This window comes from Marmota monax, unplaced genomic scaffold, assembly GCF_021218885.2.
Source record: "Marmota monax isolate L192 unplaced genomic scaffold, Marmota_monax_Labrador192_F-V1.1 WCK01_AAM20220418_F8-fsc00181, whole genome shotgun sequence".
Taxonomy (NCBI): domain Eukaryota; kingdom Metazoa; phylum Chordata; class Mammalia; order Rodentia; family Sciuridae; genus Marmota; species Marmota monax.
This window is the reverse complement of record NW_026694276.1, coordinates 3,230,243-3,252,123: the sequence shown is the minus strand read 5'-3', so window position 1 is coordinate 3,252,123 and position 21,881 is coordinate 3,230,243. Positions and strand designations below refer to the sequence as shown.

Here is a 21,881-nt window from a genome sequence, read left to right as displayed (position 1 = left end):
CAAAACTGCAAGGCCAGCTGCTTTGCACACAATGGCCCAATAAATTTTTAATACCATAGTAATTACTAATAAAAAAATAAAATTTGTGAATGAATCAATCATGACATTTTGTTCTAGAAATTGTTTATTTATATTCTTATTGTGTTTTTATTGTTAGACTGTTTTTACTACCCACATATTCTTCCATGATAACTTAGGAAACATCATTAAATCCATGTTAAATAAATAGTGAGAAATCATGAGTGTTAAATTACTTTACCAGTACAATACCATGGTAACACTAATGATTGATATAGCCTTACTCTTTCGTTATCCATATTTACAACCAAGCCTGTGTCAGCACAGCTAGACCCTTCTGTTCATCTGTGGAACAGAACAGAATAAGACAGTGCAACAGTAAAGGCAATTCCATATTTGTTTAAAGATCATCCTGAGCTTAGCTTTTAGCATTGATCTTCAGTGTCAAGCTTAAGGTGATGGATCCAAGTTCTAAATTCTAATTTTGATTTTAAAGCCCAAATTTATTTTCAGCATGAAGTACTATCAGTTGTTTCCCTCAAAATGACAGGTTTCTTTCTTTCACTTAATATTTGCTAAGCACTCAAGTCTGATGAACTTTGGCTTATCTGTCAGTTGTTCTTTCAACTACGTGGGGTTTCATACAGAAGGCAGCTATTTCAGCTCACAACTTGAACAGTTGCATGACTGCTTCTCCTGACATGATGTTCACACTTGTATGCACAGAAATCCTTCTGTGCTTCCCCTTTCGTCACACATAACAGGGGAGGTACATTTGAGGTTCAAGATTTAATGAAGTTACAATGTTTATAGTTTTAATCTCTTTGCCAAAGCCATTCTTAGGTGAACTGTCTCTTGTGTTTATTTAACTGTGGGCAGCATGGATGTGAAGATACAGTAACTACTAGCACAATTTAGTTCCACTGCCTGATTCCCACCACATGCCAGCAGTTTTATCCCCATTGCCTTTGCAAACATCAGTGTGAATATCAACACAGAAAAAAAAAAAAAAAAAAAAAAAAAAGCAAGTAATAGCTAAATAGCTATTTGTGAGTAATAAAATCCTTCTGACTTCAAGGTTCTCCTGAAAGAGTCTGTGGACTGTACTTTGAGAAGTGCTGCTGTGTTCTGTCCAGGGCTGCCTGGATTACATTTAGACTTCTTACTCCACAGCATCACAGACAAAAGCTGGGTTGTATCTGTGATAATATGGAATGATTTCTCTTTGATTCTCCTTTTAGGGATTAATTGTGAAATCAATTTTGATGACTGTGCTAGCAACCCTTGTGTCCATGGTGCTTGTATGGATGGCATCAATCGTTACAGTTGTGTCTGCTTGCCAGGATTCACAGGTAATGCTTCATGCACTTCAGCCCCATCACTTTGGGAAAATGGGACATCTGAGGAAAAATCACTTTTCAAATGTCTCTTGTTTCTTGGTGTCTCTGGAAGGTTTGAAATCTGCTTCTGTACTTCTCTGATCCAGTTTTCTGCTCATAAATCTTCCTTAAACTGAAACATGCCATATTTCATTTATTAGGTTTTACCATCATTGTGCTTGAGTTAAGTTACCTCCAAAGCCAACTTTATTTTCCTGCAAGCAGTAGTTGGTACCTTCTGTAAATCCATATGCGAGGTAAACTTGCAAAACAGCACTTTTTGTCTCATGTCCTTCCTCTTTTGGGGAGACTATTTAATAAAATTGTAACTTGAGGGGACCACCTTAATTTGCCTGCATGAACAAGATCTTTCTGTGCAGGAGGAAGAAAGTAAATGGCTAAAATAGCTTAGCAAGTCATTCCTACTGAAGTACAAATAGCTAGAACACTAGCACATGCAAACCCGTGTACACGGGCACATCCATGCATCTCTCTCCTCTTTCCTTGTTAATATTACCTTTCCTTTTACCTTCCTGTAAAAAGTTCCTGAGGCTACTGAGGAAACCTAGCCCCTCACTGACATCTAAGCTGCTACAGGCACCATGAGAGGGATTCACAATGTATTCTATTCTTTCCTGTCAGTGCCACAGACAAGTAGGCCCTAATGTAATACCCTTTAATAATGACCATGTGGTCATTTGCACTTCAGGTGAGAGACTCCTTATGAGCTTTTGGCAGAGGCAGCAGGAGCCAAATGAAGAATGTCTTCCATTGCCATGTGTTCTCTAGTTCACAAGCACTTTTCCAGTTTGTATGACTGTTGTTGCTAGACAGGAATGTTTGTGGCTCCAGTGATTCTTGTTCATTGGAAATCAACGAGAAGCCATGTATGATGAAAGCTTTCAAGCCAAGACCATGCAGTAGAGTGGTGGCCTGATGGACTTGTGCATCCTGAAAACTGTCACTCCAGTATTAGGTGACAGCCAACAGAATGCATGGAAATTCCTGCTATTAGGATAATAGGTGCACTGTTGTTAAATGGGTAGTATGAAGAAAATAGCTAGCACATATTTTGAGCTATGCATCAAATTAAGTGCCAAATCACAATTGTCACAGCTGTTTTTGTTCCTCTGGTATTGATGAGAAATCCAGAGCTTAGAGAGGTGAAGTGATGTTATCAGTGTATTCTACCCCAGACATCTGATCCCAGAGCCCTGGTTAATTTGTGGATTTATATAAGACTTACTTATTTGTTTTCTCAAATGTCAGTGCATCATATTCTTTCTCTTTTTAACATTCAGCAACCCAGCAAGGTCAAGGAGGGAGGGCGCATAGGGCTAGAAATATTCTAAATAAACTTAAGGTGAAGTATGAAACTGCATAACCAAGAAATGGAATGTTTTGATTACTGGGCGGTACCCTGTTCTTGGAACTGTTTTCTGTGTCTGACATTTTTTTTTTTTTTTAAATCAGTAGCTGAAAATATCTAAGATGACTGTGGTGTATACTCACGAGTGGTAAATGAAAAGTGTTTTATTCTTTCCCCTGTTTTAATTTAATACATTCCCCCTATTATTTTAATAACAGCTTTAAAAGACTTAAGGGATGTTTTTGTTTTTGTTTTTTCTTTCTTTAAGACTAAGTTCTCTGTTTTATTCAAAAAGGATTTCTTGATATTTTTTGAATAAATAGGAGAAAGAAAGGAATCATGTGATAATCCTGTGAACTACTTTTCAGTTTTACATAGCACCACATTCGTTATCTTGAATTCTCCAATAGTCTAGAAAGGAAGTTCTGCCATCCTCATTTAATAAATAAGGCAGCTGAGAGACAGAGCTTGATATGCCCATATCCTTAGCTAGTGAGTTGCAGAGAGGGCTGTGAATTCTCAGAAGGCAGGAACTTCCCTTTATTATCCTTCTAGCAATATCTAGCACAGAAGAACACTCAATAAATGTTGCTGGATGAATGAGTTGAGTGAATTGTACTCAAAATAAAGCACTTCTGTTATTCAACCCAGACCCTAATGCCTGGACTAAACACCAGTTCATTGAGAATTCATTAAGTACCTACCAAGTAGGAAAGACAGGGTAACTTCTCATTTCAATAATTGCTGAGCCAGGGGCTAGAGTTGTGGCTCAGTGGTAGAGGGCTTGCCTAGCACATGTGAGGCACTGGGTTTGATCCTTGGCACTACATAAAAACAAATAAATAAAACAAAGATATTGTGTCCAACTACAACTAAAAAAAAGATATGTATCTTTGTTTTATTTATTTGTTTTTATGTGGTGCCGAGGATCAAACCCAGCACCTCACATGTGCTAGGCAAGCCCTCTACCACTGAGCCACAACCCCAGCCCCTAAAAAAATATATTTTAAAAAAATTGCTGAGCCCCACAACAGACATGATTGCACTGAGCATTTTTGGTGCCCTGTGGACATTCCACGAAGGCATGACCTTTCTGGTGGAGCGACTGCTGAAGACTGCACAAGCCACTTAAAACTCTCATAAAAAGATTGCTTGAAAATTTGTTCTGGGAAGAATTTTAAAGCAAATGAAGGGCTGGGGAGTGTAGTTCAGTGGTAGAATATTTGCCCAGCATGTACAAGGCCCCAAGTTTGATGACCAGCACTGCAAAGAAAAAAGAGAGGGAAAGAAACGGGAGGGCAGAGGAGAGGAGAGACTCAAGAGGCTGAGGTGGAAGGATGGCTTGAGCCCAAGATTTGAACACTAGCCTGAATTGCATAGTGAGACACCATCTCTCAACAAAATAAAACAAAACCAAAAAAACACAATCAAAACAAACAAACAAAAATGAATGAAGAAAACTTGAGAGCATCTGTGGAGATGCTTCCCAAAAAGGACCACAAGTGGATGGCTGTTTCCTTTCATACTCTACTGGATTGCAAGCCATAGACAGCCTAGCAGTTGAAGAGCTGTGGTTCATATTTTGGTGCCATTGGCAAACATCTAAAAGAATCAGTGGTCAAGGCCAAGGAAATAGCATTTTAAAACGAGTTATTAATAAAACACTTAGAGAAAAATAGCATCCACTTCCAGATTATGGGTCTTCACCACAAGAACCACCAATAATGGTTTAGAGAGCAACAGAGAGTGAAAAAAATGTTAATACCCATACTTTAAAGGGTGTGTGTCTATTTCATTTGGAATTTCCTGTTCTAAATGCAGGGTTGCTCTTTCTTACATTTAAAAAAAATGTGTATTTTTTATCTGAGTCAGAAAATTGTATTCTTGGTAATTCATATGTTCCTTCATGGCAGTTGCTTGATTCCATTTATTTACAGAATTATGGGCAATTTAAAAATTTCACATCATTTTCGAATATATAGTCAAATCTCAATTATTGTAAATTTAACAACTAAAAACACTTGTATAACTGGCCCATTGTCACATTATTCACCCAAATGACAGTGAAAAACTAGGCTATTGTAGACTTCTTTTCAAAGTTCAATCTTGGGTATGGCTTGGAAGAAGAACACACTCATTTCAGTTTCACGTACTCCCAGCATCTATCAACATTGTTAAAGAATGAAAAGTATAAGTGTTTAGTGCAGAATTTCTCAACCTAATGTTTGAACCACCTGCATGTTTTAAAATGTGGCTGTTGGGCCCCACCCATCACAATCTATGCAGTAGGGCCTAAGGATCTCGTTTTGAGCAAGAACTTTAAGTGGCTATTTTGCACATTAAAGTTTGAGAACCATTGTTTAGACTGAGAGATAATGGTGTTTTCTTAGTTTTTAGGGAGCCATAAAATTATGTTTAGAAACTCTACTTTCTGAGGCAGAAAATGGAGTAAATGATACTCTTAAGAATCAAAACAAAATGCCTTTCTTTTTAATCAATTTCATCATTAAACTAAGTTAATAGTCCATTGACTAAGCATTCTAGTTCACCATAGTTAATAGTCCATTGACATAGCATTCTAGTTCACCTCTTCCATAGACATGGAAGAGGTTGACTAACTGAAAAGTGAATTGGTGGTAAGCCAGTGGAAAGCACGTTCCAGAGGCTTCTGGGAGTGTGCTTACAGCAGCAGCATCAGGAGCAGCCATCTTTGCTGACCTCTGAGGTTTTCTTCAAACCTTGTGAGGTTTCTCCATTTCTAAGGTGAAAATGGAAAGAAATACATGACAACATGGTATAGCACTTTTCTTGTGTTAACTTTTCTTCATTAACAACTGCCAATGCCCCCTGCAACTTCCTTGAATGGTATTAAGTGCTCTTAAGTGTCTCATTACTTAAATTTTTTTATTGGTGCATTATAATCATACATGATAGTGGGATGTACTGTTGTTACATGTGCATACATGCACAGAACAACTAGGTCAACTCCACCTCCCAGTAACTATTCCTTAAACCTTGACATTTGGTGTTCCAAGGCACCTCATAGCCTGTGCAGATGAAGAGTGTCACCCTGTGTGTATATCAGTTCTGGATGTGCTCCTGAATATCTGGGATTTGACTAACAGCATCCCCTTCTCTGCAGGGCAGAGATGTAACATCGACATTGATGAGTGTGCCTCCAATCCTTGTCGCAAGGGTGCAACGTGTATCAATGATGTGAATGGTTTCCGCTGCATGTGCCCCGAGGGGCCTCATCACCCCAGCTGCTACTCTCAGGTGAATGAGTGCCTGAGCAGTCCCTGCATCCATGGCAACTGTACTGGGGGCCTCAGTGGGTGAGTAGCTGCCATATGTTGGCCGGTTCCTGTCTGTTGACCTGTGTCAAGCCATTTGGCTTTTGGCGTTGGTGATAGCCTGCAGAAGTCATTTGGATACTTGTCCTGCAATTTGGCTGAAGGTTTTGGAAACAAACTGCCACAAACTCTTCTAATTTATCACTTTGTCTATGGAAGCTAGCCCCGCCTTCCATGGTGGAGGACCTGGGAAGAAAGTAAGGAGGATTGTCTCCTTTACATAAGTAGTGTAAGGACCTCATGGGAGGAGTCCAGGCTTATTTAATGAGTCTTTGGCAGTTGTGTTTTAGAACTTATTACAAGATTGAGTTCTGAGGAGTTTTCTAGCATCATTTTTTAACGACTTTTTAAACACAGCCTACCTTTGTTCATCATAGTACTTGTGTGTACTCTGGAGTGGAACTGGTTCAGCCAACTTTAGACATGATTCTGATAAAACATTTGCAGTTGGCATGTCCCTCAGAGTTGTATAATGTATTGGTAATTTTTAGAACCACAGCGTAACCTTAGGTTCTCTGAGAAGGTCTTCACTTTTATTGTGCTTGCCATAAGACACGGTTTTAGACATTGCCATTTTCCACACTTACAATAGGTGAAAGAATGAGAGTGTTTTAGGAAATAAAGTTTTTTTCAAAATGAGTTAACTTGGTATTCATGTCTCAGAGTATGACATCCTTAAAAACACCCCCTTCCATCTACCCTTTTCCCACAAATCTCCGGTGAAACATAGCTATCATTTCCTGATAGTACTCTCTAAGTGATACTGATATTCAAGTACGATACTGTATATTTCAGATGCCTTTATTTTATGCTCTTTCTTGATCAACACCCTGGGTGCTTTCTGAGGCAGAGTAAAGCAAGACTCAGATGTAAGACATCCAGGGAGTTATTCATTGTGTCTTAAAGTCTTTGCTACTGTCTTATTTCCAGGTGTCTGTTTTGCAACACAAAGTAGGGATCTTAAGGTTTGTTTTACCTTAGATTTATGTGTAATAAAATTAGTTTTGTAAATTATTCATTTTAGTGTTTCCTGCAGAGTGGCCCAATATATATATACATATGACCAGTCATTGTTTATATATGAAATTCACTATAATTAATTAATTTCACTAGCTTCTTGGTGAGCTAGGGAAGCACCACATAGGTCTCTTTACTGAATATACCAGATGGGCCCAATGACTCTATGTAGAGTCATAGAAGAATATGAGATTACCTTACTAAAGAGCTCCTGCCTCCTCATTTCATCACCAACTCCTTTATTTTATTCTCTGACTCTACTGTACATTTTTGTGGGGTCTTCTTTTAGATATAAGTGCCTTTGTGATGCAGGATGGATTGGCACCAACTGTGAAGTGGACAAAAATGAATGTCTTTCTAACCCATGCCAAAATGGAGGAACTTGTGACAATCTGGTGAATGGATACAAGTGCACTTGCAAGAAGGGCTTTAAAGGTGAAAACAAAAGTACATCTTTTATGTCTCTTATTGTCTTATTGCATACTACATGGCTCAGTTCTTTCCATTTCTGTTTTCTCATTCATTCATTCATATGGTAAACATGGAGGAATTAGTATTTGTGAGACATTTGGGGGAGGAAAAATTACTTGTATAGATGAAATTTCTGCCTTCAGCCTGACAGAGAGGCAAGCTGTTAAAACAGTTCATATTTAAGATGTTCAGTTAAGACTCACACAGCTTTGGACAAGTGCCTAATTGTAGGGTCATTGGTCTAGGTTTCATTCTATGGTAATTCAAATAGCTCTATAGAAATATAATATTTTGCTTTCTAGTTAGGGTAGCAACATCACAGACTCAGCTGTGTTTGGAACCTTCTCATAAACTCTTTCACACATCAAGGTATTTTTATTTAGTTTTTTATTGCCTTTTGGAAAAATGCATAGCAGTGAAATTGTATAAGCCTTTTTTTTGAGTTCACACTTGTATTTGCACTATTATAAGTTTTCACTTGGAAACTTATGAGAGATAAATATATGGGTAGATCATTTGTATTTATGCTTACATTACCCATTGATTTCTTCACTCAAAAACCGTGATTGGCTATTATGTTATATCAGCATGTTTTAGTGCCGTTTTATTTGATTACAGATTAAGCATCCCTAATCCAAAAATATAAAATACTCCAATATCTGAAACTTTCCTAGCACCAGCATGCTGCCATAGGTGGAGAATTTCACACTCAACCTCATGACAGGTCAAAGAAAAAATACAGGTTCATTAGAAATATTGTATGGAATTATCTTCAGGCTATGTGTGTATATGAAACAAATTTGATTTTTTTTTGGTTTAGACTTAGGTTCTGTCTCATTATCTGTATGCAAGTATCCAAAGTCCAAAAAATCCAAACTCTAAAACAATTCTGATGTTAAGCATTTTAGATGATACTTAAACTGTAACTGAAATTTTTCTGAGACCTATTTCAGTCATTTTCTGATATATTGCAAAGAAATTTGTAGATACAAAGGCATCTTTCTTTATTTCATTGAGACATGCTTATCAGTGAGTAAACTAAAACTCAAAATGTAAAATCCAACTTCTTATGCCCAGTTAGTATTAGAGTACAACTGAGCCCAGTTCTCTATACTCCTAGATAATCAATTTCTCCTTTACTGTGCTGTAGTTTTTCTATTTTTTTGTGTGAAACTTTACCAGAAATGCAAAAAGTAGGCAATATTGGGTACTATCCTATATCTATTGATCTTTTGTTGCTTTTATCCATTATTTAGTGGGATTAAATGTCATGCTTTGAATCAGGAGAAAAACAATTTTTTGACTTCAGACGTACCCCACTTGATGGTAGAGACTATGCAAATGAGAGTGGGCATAAATCAGAGGCTTTGATTATGTATTCAAAAACATTTTCTTTTTTGCTGACCAGAAACTTTGCATAAAAAGGCCTATGTTTAGATACGATAACAAATGTTTCAACCCTTAGCATCTTGGTTTATTATTAAGAAACTACTTGTAATTGGAGGAGTAATAGGCTCTCAGGCCATTAGAATAAACTGTTATTACTTTCATCTTTTGACCGATTGATCATTCACTGACTGACTATATGCCAGGGACATATGACCAAAATGAATAAGCAGGTGTTCCAATGGTCTGAAACAACGAGTGCCATTTCAGAGGTGTTTCATTTTTACCACCAAGAGAACTGGTTGGTCATTGAGGTAAAGAGGAGGCTGACAGAAAGTCACTGTGTGTGTGTGGTTTTCACTTTTCTGCCTACAGGCCACAACTGCCAGGTGAATATTGATGAATGTGCCTCAAATCCTTGTCTGAACCAGGGGACCTGCTTTGATGATGTTAGTGGCTATACTTGCCACTGTGTGCTGCCCTACACAGGTGGGTGCTGTAGGTGCCTGCAGTGAGCATAGGGGATGTCTGACCAAGCCAGGTCAGTGAGCACTGTGAGCTTCAGTGAGGCAGGTCTGTGGGGCCCTGATGCTGCTCGAGGAATCACTGCTTGGGTGTCCTTCCTGCCCTCACTGACTGCAACCTGAGTTCGGAAAATTTGAGATGGGGAAATACATTGGTCTTCTTAATGCTTTAGTGTTTGGACTTTATATCTGACTGGAATCTGGTATGTAGCTGATAGACTTAGTTCATCATTTGAATGGACCATGTGTTTTGATGAACTGTGTCAGACAGACACTGTTTTGTTGTTGTTGTTGTTTGTCCTGGAGATTGAATTCCAGGGCATCACATATGCTAGGCAAGTGCTCTGCCACTGAGTTAACACCCACAGTTCTCCAACACTTTTTATATTTTGGGTTATTTAATCTTGTCTTCAATAATTCTACAATGTAGAATTTCCTGTCTCACGAAGATAAGTAGGAGATAGAGCATTTGCCCATAAATCTCTGAGTCTGAAGGTTTTCCTGTTAACTGCCATTCTAATCCTAACATTCAAACGTCAGTCTTACTCAGAAATATTGTCCCCTGAATGCCTCTTTCACACAGAGAAGACAAAAGTGTGATTTCAGTTGACCTCAACTGTTCTGTTTTGGTAGGTATATTTGGCACTTTGGACATTCTTCCTGTTTTCTCCTATGTCTTCATTGCCATTGCATGGTGGTTGCACTTGTATGCCTTGCTCACCTCCTTGTCGTCCATTTTCTTCATCCATGAGGAACAGACACAACTGTGGCTTTGCCTGTTTGAGCAGTGCACAGCATGCAGACAGGAACACACCAGACCTGTCATTCCCTGGGTCTTGGGCAGTTAGCCACAGCAGTTCATGGTGACTGAGCTGTGCAGAGCAGCAGGATGGCCACAAGCATGACTGAAAGACTTGTCTCTTCTTTGTTACCTTTGCTCCTTAGAAGAAGTGGTAATGTAGGGAAATTGCATTTAACCCTCCTGGCTCATAAATTCAAAGTTATAAGAGATTCTGTCTCTAGACAAAGAAAGTACAAATAACGTCATTCCAGAGGCTTGTTGATCTCATTTGTTGGTAGCAAAAAGACATCTCACATTGGATGCAGTGGCACACACCTGTAATCCCAGCAGCCTGGGAGGCTGAGGCAGGAGGATCGTGAGTTCAAACACAGGCTCAGCAACTGAGTGAGGCCCTAAGCAACTTAATGAGACCCTGTCTCTAAATAAAATACAAAAAGGGCTAGGATGTGGCTAAGTGGTTAAGTGCCCTGGGGTTCAGTCCTCGGTACCGTCCCCTTACTCCCTCCCTCCAAAAAACCCCCCAAATATCTCACAGCCACAAAGCCTGAGAATGGACAGCTGTGGATATACACAGGTGTCACTGTGCTCAGCTACTTTGGGGACTTACTTGCTGTGTATCTTAGGTGTACAGCTCATCTGCAGATGATCTGTTTTCTCATCATGCTTTTCCGATGCACTGATATATTTGGCTTTTTGCTGGATATTGATTTTTCATTAGCATCCTTGTTTAAAAAATTTACAACGGAGAGTGAGCCTGACTGAACACAACTATGCAGATTAGCCTTGTAGCTGTGCGTGGTTAAAGGCTGTAAGCTTTGTCAGGTTTGCCCAGCGTAAGGGAACCAAGCACCCTTATAAGCCACTATTCTCCTACTTTTTAAAAGTGGGTTTAAGATATTTTGGTGAACATTTGGTGATTTTTTTTCCTGAGTACAAAACTTTAGAACGAAAATTTTAATTTGAGAATAAATTAAAAAAAAAAAAAAAAACACCTCATCTAGCTGGGGATGTAGCTCAGTGGTAGAGTGCTTGCCTGGCATGTGTGAAGCCCTGGATCTGATCCCTGGCACTACAAAAAATAAAGTAAAAACCTCATCCCCTTTTAATAATAGCGTTCCTATTTAATTATTTCTTGCTGTGAGTTTATATCTAACATACTAAAGTAGGAAGTGGTGGGCAGATACCAGTGTCATATTCATACATTATAAGGAGTCAGCTTGCCTGGCAATCAGAGCTGCTCCACTGTCTTCTACTTGTACAGTAGTGCCCATTGCCTTCCAGTTAACCCATTCCCTGGAACAGTTCAGCTGAGGTTGGAGGAGCAGGAGGCCATGGTTCAGTCTGTGAGGCTGAGCTTCAGTGTAGCTGAATCTTAACTATGGAAATGCAAAAATTATCTCATCTGATGAATGCAGGTGTCCAAATCCATGGAACCACTTGTGATGATAATAGCAAAATTAGTAGCAGCCTAACAGTAATTGAATACTCTCTGTGCACCAGGATGTGTGCTAATAAGGACTTTGTATGCATTTTTTAAATTTAATCCTCAAAAATTCTCTTTGAGTTATATATTGGTCTCATTCTCTTTATATGAGTAAGAGAAGAGAAGTAACCTGCCCAGGTTTGCAAGTTAGCAATGTCAGACCAAGATTGAAAGGACTAAGAGTCTCTCAGATTCCAAAGGGTTCCCCTCCCCAACATGGTTGAACCCATAGACACTCTACCACTGAGCTACATGCCCAGCCTTCCTTATTTTTTATCTTTAGGTGGGTTCTTGCTAAATTGCCCAGACTGGCCTTGAACTTATGATCTTCTTGCCCTGGCCTCCCAAATTGCAGGGATTAAAGGGGTGCACCACCACACCCAGCCCATAGTCTCTTAATGACTACTTTAAACTTGAATTCCGAGGAATTCTGGGTGTACTATTTGGGAAAACGTTCGTTTACTTGGCAAGTTCTCTGTCACAAACTGTCATTTGCTTTTCAGGCAAAAATTGTCAAACTGTGTTGGCTCCCTGTTCCCCAAACCCTTGTGAGAATGCTGCTGTTTGTAAAGAGGCACCGAATTTTGAGAGTTACACCTGCTTGTGTGCTCCTGGCTGGCAAGGTAATAACATGAAGATGGAGGAGCCAGGCATACGTGTTCTGAACTTCAAAGTGGTCAGGTCATCATCAGATGACATAAAAGACTTTGATCTTCTGAGGCTGGTCCATCTTTGTCAAGAACTCTGTCCTGGAGCTGGTAACTGGAATGGTGCAAAAAGCCTTTCCATTGTCCTTTGGGGCCCTCTAGTGGCTGTAGACTCCACAGAGACTCTCAAACCCTGATGTTCTTTCTACAGAGAATTTTAGCATGATGGCATTAGCCTTTCCGGAATATAGATGTTTAGTTGGGTCTTCCCAAAGCCTGAGATCAACCAGTGTGTCCTTGGAGTAGCTTTACCCATCCCACATAAGCTCAGGCCCCACAGATTACTACGGGAATCAGCTTCCAAAAACTAGTTGTTCATTGGTGTTTTTTTCTAGGTCAGAGGTGTACGATTGACATTGATGAGTGTGTCTCCAAGCCCTGCATGAACCATGGTCTCTGTCATAACACCCAGGGCAGCTACATGTGTGAGTGTCCTCCAGGATTCAGTGGTATGGACTGTGAGGAGGACATCGATGACTGTCTTGCCAGTGAGTATGCCCCAAGGGAGAGGAAATTTCTCAGGGAACAGAGCAGATGAGTTCAGCAGAGGCCACTGCCTCTTATACTGATGTCAGCCATACCAGTCATTTATTGAGTATTTTTAACACTGTTAGTTTAACATCTTCTTTAGAAGCTAGTGTCTTTAGGAATCAAAACAAATGAATTTCTTTTAAGCACTTCTCTATGATGTTTTGAATATTGACAAGATGGAGACAATGCTATGGTAGTTTTCCTTATACGTATTTCTGAGTGACAATTAACATGCAATAAACTGCAAATATTTAAGTGTATATTTTATCAAGTTTTGGCATATGATAACAAAAGCCATCATTTATGATAATACACTGATTTGTCCCTCTTAATGTATACCTTTGTAATTTAATCCCTCTACTTTCTTATCCCATACAACCACAGATCTTCTTTGTCACTGTAGATTAATTGGCATATTTTACCATTTTAAATACATGCAATCATATAAACATACTTTCTGTTTAGAGATTTTGACTTGTTTCAGTAAGCATAATATTTGAGACTTGTCCGTATTGTTCATAGTAATAGGTTATTTTGCTTTGTTGATGAGTAGTGATATATAGGCTGTTTTTTTATTAAGCTTTGGTAAAATGTATGTTTCAAAGAATTAGTCTAATTTATCTAGGTTGATAAATATGGTAGTATAGAGTCAATCATAGTATAATCTTTATTGAACTTTTAGTGTTCATAAGATCTGTGAACAACAAGCTTGTAGATGGCAGTCCAAAGATAAATTAGACCTAGTCACAACCTTTATGAAGCTCATTTCTTACTGGGGAAGAAAGATATATAGACAAATAATTTTAACATTTTGTGGCAAATAGTGGGAAAAATATGTCTAAGAGTCAATTGATGGAGAAATTAGAGAATTGAATAAAACTATTTGGATGCCTTTCTCACATTAACTATCAAATAAATATACAGTACTTTAACTTTCTTTCTTATATGAAGTGGGACCAGCAATGTTTACAAGGAGTTTGAAACAATTCAGTAAATTATGGTGAGTTTCTTGTGGGAGTCTATGGAAATTATAGTATTGTGTACTGTGGTTAAGAAAGGTTAAAATATTTTTATAATTCCTGTAATTGTAATTAGACTCAATCATTATTTAAAACAAATATGAGGTATTTAAGTGTCCCTCTCACAAAGTAGGGGCATTTTACTCAGTATTGAATTTTCATTTTAAATTTATGAATTGTCTTTGCAATTATATTTTTTTAAATTTTTTGGGGGGGTTAGTTGTAGATGGAACAGAATGCCTTTATTTTATTTGTTTATCTTTATGTGATGTTGAGGATCGAACCCAGTGCCTCACGCATGCACTCTACCACTGAACTACAACCCCAGCCTTGCAATTATATTTTTAAGATCCTTAAGCGCAGTAACTCTATCTTGATTTTCTTATTCTGGTTTGTATGCTATCTATATTGTGGAGGGCCATGGCATGATAATAGCTCAAATTTTGTTGATTAATTTCTTTCTTTTTTCTTCATTGTTTTTAGATATACATGACAGTAGGGTGTATTCTGACATATTATACATATGTGGAGTGCAACCAATTTCAATTAGGATCCCATTATTCTGATTGTACATGATGTGGATTTTACATTGATCATGTATTAATATATGAGCATAGGAAAGTTATGCCCAATTCATTTTACTGTCTTTCCTATTTCCATCAATCCTCCCTTCTTTTTATTCCCCTTTGTCTAATCTAGTGAACTTCTATTCTTCCCCTCCATACTCTCCTTTGTTATGGGTTAATATCCACATACCAGAGAGAACATTTGACCTCTGGTTTTGGGGGGATTGATTTATTTCACTTAGCATAATAAGTTGCATTCATTTACCTACAAATGCCACAATTTCATTCTTTTTTTATGGCTGAGAAATATTTCATTGTGTGTGTGTGTGTGTGTGTGTGTGTGTGTGTGTGTGTGTGTATATATATATATATCACATTTTATTTATCCATTCGTCTGTTGAAGAGCACCTAGGTTTGTTCTGTAGCTTGGTAGTGTGAATTGAGCTGCTATTAACATCAATGTCACTATAGCATGCTGATTTTAAGTCTTTTGGGTATAAACCAAGGAGTCAAGGATAGCTGGGTCAAATAGTGGTTCCATTCCAAGTTTTCTGAGAAATTTCCGTACTGGTTTCCATAGCGGTTGCACCAATTTGCAATCCCAACAGCAATGTATGAGTGTACCTTTTCCCCGACATCTTCACCAACATTTATTGTTACTAATATTCTTGATAATTGCCATTCTGACTAGAGTGAGATGGAATCTCAGTGTGGTTTTAATTTGCATTTCTCTTAATTGCTAGAGATGTTGAACTTTTTTTCATATATATTTTGACCATTTATGTTTCCTTTTCTGTGGAGTGCCTACTCAGTTCCTTTGCCCATTTACTGATTGGGTTATTTGGATTTTTAGTGTTAAGATTTTTGAGTTCTTTATATATCCTAGAGATGAATGCTCTGAGGTTCAGGTGGTAAAGATTTTTTCCCATTCTGTAGGCTCTCTGTTCAAGTTTTTGATTGCTTCTTTTGCTGTGAAAAAGCTTTTTAGTTTGATACTATCCCTTTGATTGCTTCTTGATTTTACTTCTTGTGCTTTAGGATTCTTATTGAGGAAGTTTGCTCCTGAAATGACATGATGGAGAGTTGGGACTTCGAACTCAATCTAAAAAAAGAGGTGAAAGACCTCTAGAATGAAAACTACAGAGCACTAAAGAAAGAAATTGAAGGAGACCTTAAGAAATGGAAAGATCTCCCATGTTCTTGGATAGGCAGAATTAATATTATCAGAATGGCAATCTACCAGAAGTGCTATACAGATATAAGGCAATTTCCATTAAAATTCCAAGGACTTTCTTTATAGAACTGTCCATCATGTCATTCAGGAACAGACTTGTTAATTAATTTCTGTGAGCATCAAGTATTCTAAGATCAAGCTGTGTGATTTTTAAATTTGTTTTTGAAACATTAGATTTAGGGGCTGAGGTTGTAACTCAGTGGCAGAGCACTTGCCTCCCACATGTAAGTCACTGGGTTTGATCCTCAGCACCACATAAAAATAAATAAACAAAATAAAGATATTGTGTCTATGTACAACTAAATTTTTTTTAAAAAAAAACATGAAATTTATTTGGAAAAACAAGAGGCCCAGAATAGCCAAAACAATCCTTAGCAAGAAAAGTAATGCAGAAGACTTTAAATACAAGACTTTAAATTTTACTACAGAACTATAGTAATAAAAATGACATGGTATTGGCATAAAAATAGACTTGAAGATCATTGGAACAGAATAGAAGACACAGAGACAGACACACAAATATATAGTTATCTCATACTAGAGAAAGATGTCATAAACATACATTGGAGAAAAAATAGCCTCTTTAACAAATGGTGCTGGGAAAACTGGAAATCCTTATATAGTAGATTGAAATTGAACCCCTATCTCTTACCCTGCACAAAACTCAACTCAAAATGGATCACGGACCTAGGCATTAGACCAGAGACCCTGCACCTACAAGAAGAAAAAGTAGGCCTAACTCTCCATCATGTCGCTCAGGAATAGACTTGTTATTTAATTTCTGTAAGCATAAACTATTCTAAGATCAAACTATGTGATTTTTAAAATTGTTTTTAAAAGTATGTTTCCTAATGCTACCTGAATCTAAAACACGTAGTAATAAAGAAATAAATGAAAATAGTGAGAAAGAGAAGAATAGAGGGATGATTAATTTATTTAATATTTCTGGAACAAAATTAATATATATGATATATGTTTATATATGTAGATATACCCATATATATGGAGATTTTACGTATAATTCTGTCTTTGTTCATCTGTTCAGCCTCTACATATACATTTTGAAAATATTGATAAATATTTCTGATGAGCTGTGTGTTGGATCACATATTTAGTTTGTCAGTGTATGAAAGATCAATGCAAGTTTTATGACTATACTAATATTACAAATTTGTTAGGGGTGATTAGATGACCGTGTATCCCAATTGCCATAAAATTCTAAAATCTCAGACAAATGTTACTGAATTAATTTTCATAAATGGGGAAATCAGGGCAGAATAGATGGTTAGAGGTCAAGGACAGAAGTCAGAATTGTACTGTCCTTAGCATGAGATCATTCACCTTCACCAGTCTTAAGGTGAACTTGGTGCTGCTGTTCCAAATCCTAACTTTTATAATGGCTTAGATCCTTGCCAGAATGGAGGTTCCTGTGTGGATGGAGTGAACACTTTCTCCTGCCTCTGCCTTCCTGGATTTACTGGGGATAAGTGCCAGACAGACATGAATGAGTGTCTGAGTGAACCCTGTAAGAACGGAGGGACCTGCTCTGACTATGTCAACAGTTACACCTGCAAGTGCCAGGCAGGATTCGATGGAGTCCACTGTGAGAACAACATTGATGAATGCACTGAGAGGTGAGTGGCTGTGCGTTGGGCATCAGCATCTTATGTGGAAAGGAAAGAAAGCAGAGGAACTTAGGAGTTCTAGGAACTTAAGAGTGCTAGGATTGTGGGGCAGGGGTGGGACCTCCCTTTGGCTCCTATTCTAGTCATCTCTCATTGCCTATTCCCAATTCCTGAAAGAAGGTTGAAGGTAGATAAACTTAGTGGGATAGATAGGCCAGCATTTATTTCTTACTTAGGGAATAATAGTAGGAACTATAATTCCATTCTCTCTTTGTTTTCTTATTCATTTCAACGGCAGTTGATCTAAAAATTCCTATTCCTTGGCAGATTTGTTACCACTGTTTAAGGACTTTCTGGGAAGTCTGTTCCATTTATTTTTATTATATTATCAACATGTTTGTTCTGTTTCTCTTTCATAAAGAAGTCTAAACTGAAAAGCTATTTATCTGGCATTTTTTATATGAAGTAAATTGAAGCCAGGCATGGTGCTGCACACCTGTAATCCCAGCAGCTCAGAAGCTGAGGCAGGAGGATCGTGAGTTCAAAGCCAGCCTCAGCAAAAGCGAGGTGCTAAGCAACTCAGTGAGACCCTGTCTCTAAATAAAATATAAAATAGGGCTGGGGATGTGGCTCAGTGGTTGAGTGCCCCTGAATTCAATCCCTAGAACCCCCCCAAAAAAGTATAAAATAAATTTCAATATAAAGTAAATTGACTTAGTTGATTAATAATAATAATAATATGTGGAGAGTCTCAGAATTGTGGAAAACTTCACATTCTCCAGGAATCTAGAGTAAGCACAGCCTTTTAAATGCTCCTAAGCCTTTGGGTATAGAAAGGAAGTTGGCACTCAGGGCTTCTGACATCCAGTTTGAAGGAAAGTAAAATTTACTGGATATAGGAGTTTGAGATGCTCAGGGGTATTTGCAATTTAGATTTTTAAACCTTGTTTGTAAAAGAGCCGGTCAGAGGAACCAATACATAGCTAATGTTGCCTCCCTGCCCATTTGCCTCTCAGTTCTTGCTTCAATGGTGGCACATGTGTTGATGGAATTAACTCCTTCTCCTGCTTGTGCCCTGTGGGCTTCACTGGTCCCTTCTGCCTCCATGAGATCAATGAATGCAACTCTCATCCATGCCTGAATGAGGGAACGTGTATTGATGGTCTGGGTACCTACCGCTGCACCTGCCCCTTGGGCTACACTGGAAAAAACTGTCAGGTAATTAGTTTCCTGTCCACTCACTCAGTTCTCCCACAGTAGCTGAGTATTATACCTGTTCCCTTTCTAGGCAAAATAAGCCCCCTTTAAAAGAGGAAATCATAGTCCTAGGGGTCTTCCTGAGATGAATCTGGTAACTTATTAGTAGGTTTCAAACTGGTGATGCAGGCAGCATGATATGAATCTGTAAACTAAGATTGTCTTAAGAGACTGACCAAGAACTGCAGAAAAATACACAAGGGAAGCAAGCACATAGATACCTTTTACATTGGAAGTACAAGAGGAGAAAGAACATCAAAATGCCATCTTTAAAGTTCAGGTACAACATCTAAGAGTATAGTAGCAATTATCATGTCTTCCAATGTAGAATTCATAAAACCAAACTATTTATGTATCTTTAAAATTCAAATATATAATTATACATTTTCATAGAATCTTAAGATGGCAAAGTCCCCATAAGTGATTACTCTAAACTTTCAATTCATGGAAGAGAAACTGAGCCACCAAGAGACATTGTGGTGGCACACGCCTGTAATCCCAGCCACTCAGGAGGTTGAGGCATGAGGATCACAAGTTCAAAGCCAACCTCAGCTGAAGTGAGGTGCTAAACAACTCAGTGAAACCCTGTCTCTAAATAAAATACAAAATAGGGCTGCGGATGTGGCTCAGTGGTCGCTTGCCCCTGAGTTCAATCCCTGGTACCAAAAAAAAAAAAAAAGATATTTACCAAACAGTACTATTTAATTTTATTCTACTTACCTCTTCAACAATCAAAGAACAACAGAACTTCAAAGAACTTTGGAATAAATAGCAAAATGTAACCTGATTCACAGGTGCATTTCAGTAAGGCTTTGGTTATATTGGACGTGCAAACAACTACCTTCATGTGTTGAGCAGGTTGGTGCTGATTGTGTGGATCCAGCAAACATTCTTCAAGGGGTGCATGCTCACTCTCGTAGGGTGGATGGCAGTGCTGGAGGTGCAGTCTTCCCTACCTCCAGTGGCCTTTTCTTTCAGCCAACAGTCTCTAATGTGAACATGGCCTTCCTCTCTGCTTTTTGTTTTTCATAAACCTCATTTTCTTCCCTTCAAAATAAGCTCTTTGGAAGAAAGAAAGATCTCCCATGCTCTTACATAGGCAGAATTAATATTGTCAAAATGGCCATACTGGGGCTGGGGTTGTGGTTCAAAGGAAGAGCACTCGCCTAGCATGTGTGGGGCACTGGGATTGATCCTTAGCACCACATAAAAATAAAATAAATACATTGTGTCCACCTATAACTAAAAAATAAATATTTTTTAAAAGTCATTTAAAAAAATGGCCGTACTACCGAAAGTGTTATTCAGATGTGATATAATTTCTATTAAAATCCAAATGACATTCTTTATAGAACTAGAAAAAAGCAATCGTGAATTTCATTTGGAAAAATAAGAGACCCAGAATAACCAAAGCAGTCCTGAGCAAGAAGAGTAAAGCAGGAGGCATCAAATTACTAGACCTTTATGCTACAGAGCAATAGTAACAAAAACAGCATGGTATTGTCACCAAAATAGACAAGTACACCAATAGTCAAGAACAGAAGACAAAGAGACATACCCACATAAATATGGTTATCTCATACTAGACAAAGGCTCTAAAAACATTGGTGTGACTGGAGCTGTGGCTCAGTGGCAGAGCATTTGTTTAGCACATGTGAGGTCCTGGGTCTACATAAAAATAGACAAATAAAAATAAAGGCATGTTGTCCATCTACAACTACAAAAAAATTTTAAAAAAGCATATTTGAGAAAAGATAGCCTATTAATGGTGCTGGCAAAACTGAAATCCATATGAAGCAAAATGAAATTAAACCTCTATCTCTTACCCTGCACAAAAATCAACTCAAAATGGATCAAAGACTTAAGCACTAGAACAGAGACCTTGCACCTAACAGAAGAAAAACTAGGCCCAAATCTTCATTATATTGGCTTAGGACCTGACTTCCTTAATAAGACTCTTAAAGTGCAAGAAGTAAAATCAAGAATCAATAAATGGGATGGGTTCAAACTAAAAAGCTTCTTCTCAGTAAAGGAAACAATCAATAACATGAAGAGAGAGCCTACAGAATAGGGGAAAATCTTTACTACCTGCACTTAAGATAGAGCGCAAATCTTCAGGATATATAAAGAACTCAAAAAACTTAACATAAAAACAACAACAACAACAACAAAAAAACCCCCAAATAACCCAATCAATAAATTGCCTAAGGAACTGATTGGACACTTCACCGAAGAAGAAATACAATTGATCAACATACATATGAAAAAATGTTCATCATCTCTAGCAATTAGAGATGTGCAAAACAAAACTAAGATTTCATCTCACTCCAGTCAAAATGGCAGTTAATAAGCAACAATAAGTATTAATGAGGATGTAGAGAAAATTATACACTCATACATTACTGATGGGATTGCAAATTGGTGCAACCACTATGGAAAGCTGTATGGAAATTCCTTAGAAAACTTGGAATGGAACCACCATATGACCCAGCTATCCCACTCCTTGGTTTAGACTCAAAGGACTTAAAATCAGCTTACTACAGGGACACAGCCACATAATGTTTATAGCAGCTCAATTCACAGTAGCTAAACTATGGGACCAATTTAAGTGCCCTTCGACAGATGAATGGATAAAGAAAATGTGGTATATATACATGGAATATTACTTAGCCTTAAATAAGATTCAAATTATGGCATTTACAAGTTAGTGGATGGAGTTGGAGAATATCATGCTAAGTGAAATAAGCCAAACACAAAAAAACAAAGACTGAATATTTTCTCTGATAAGTGGATGCTGATCCAAGAAGAATCAAATTATGGTGTTTAGAAGTTAGTGGATGGAGTTGGAAAATATCATGCTAAATGAAATAAGCCAAACACAAAAAACCAAAGGCCAAATGTTTTCTCTGATAAGTGGATGCTGATCCATAATGGGGGGGGGGCAGGTACAGAAGAATGAAGGAACTTTGGATTGGGCAGAGGGGATGGAGGGTAGGAGTGCAGTATAGGTATGGGAAGGATGGTGGAATCAGATGGACATTATTACCCTATATACATGTATGACTACACTACCAGTATGACTCTGCACCATGTACAGCCAGAGGAATGAGAAGTTGTGTTCCATTTGTTAAAATGTGTCA

General features: G+C 38.0%; 1 protein-coding gene across 1 annotated transcript in view; it reads left to right on the top strand.

Moving 5' to 3' along the window:
• Nucleotides 1-21,881, top strand: part of Notch2 (notch receptor 2) — a 153,026-nt gene that overhangs the window by 107,032 nt on the left and 24,113 nt on the right. Inside the window, exons 12-19 of the mRNA XM_046467112.2 lie at nucleotides 1,260-1,370; nucleotides 5,909-6,101; nucleotides 7,426-7,571; nucleotides 9,369-9,482; nucleotides 12,306-12,425; nucleotides 12,845-12,997; nucleotides 17,265-17,493; nucleotides 18,501-18,702. Of these exons, the coding sequence (XP_046323068.1) occupies nucleotides 1,260-1,370; nucleotides 5,909-6,101; nucleotides 7,426-7,571; nucleotides 9,369-9,482; nucleotides 12,306-12,425; nucleotides 12,845-12,997; nucleotides 17,265-17,493; nucleotides 18,501-18,702 (1,268 nt within the window). The remainder of the gene's footprint in view (nucleotides 1-1,259; nucleotides 1,371-5,908; nucleotides 6,102-7,425; nucleotides 7,572-9,368; nucleotides 9,483-12,305; nucleotides 12,426-12,844; nucleotides 12,998-17,264; nucleotides 17,494-18,500; nucleotides 18,703-21,881) is intronic.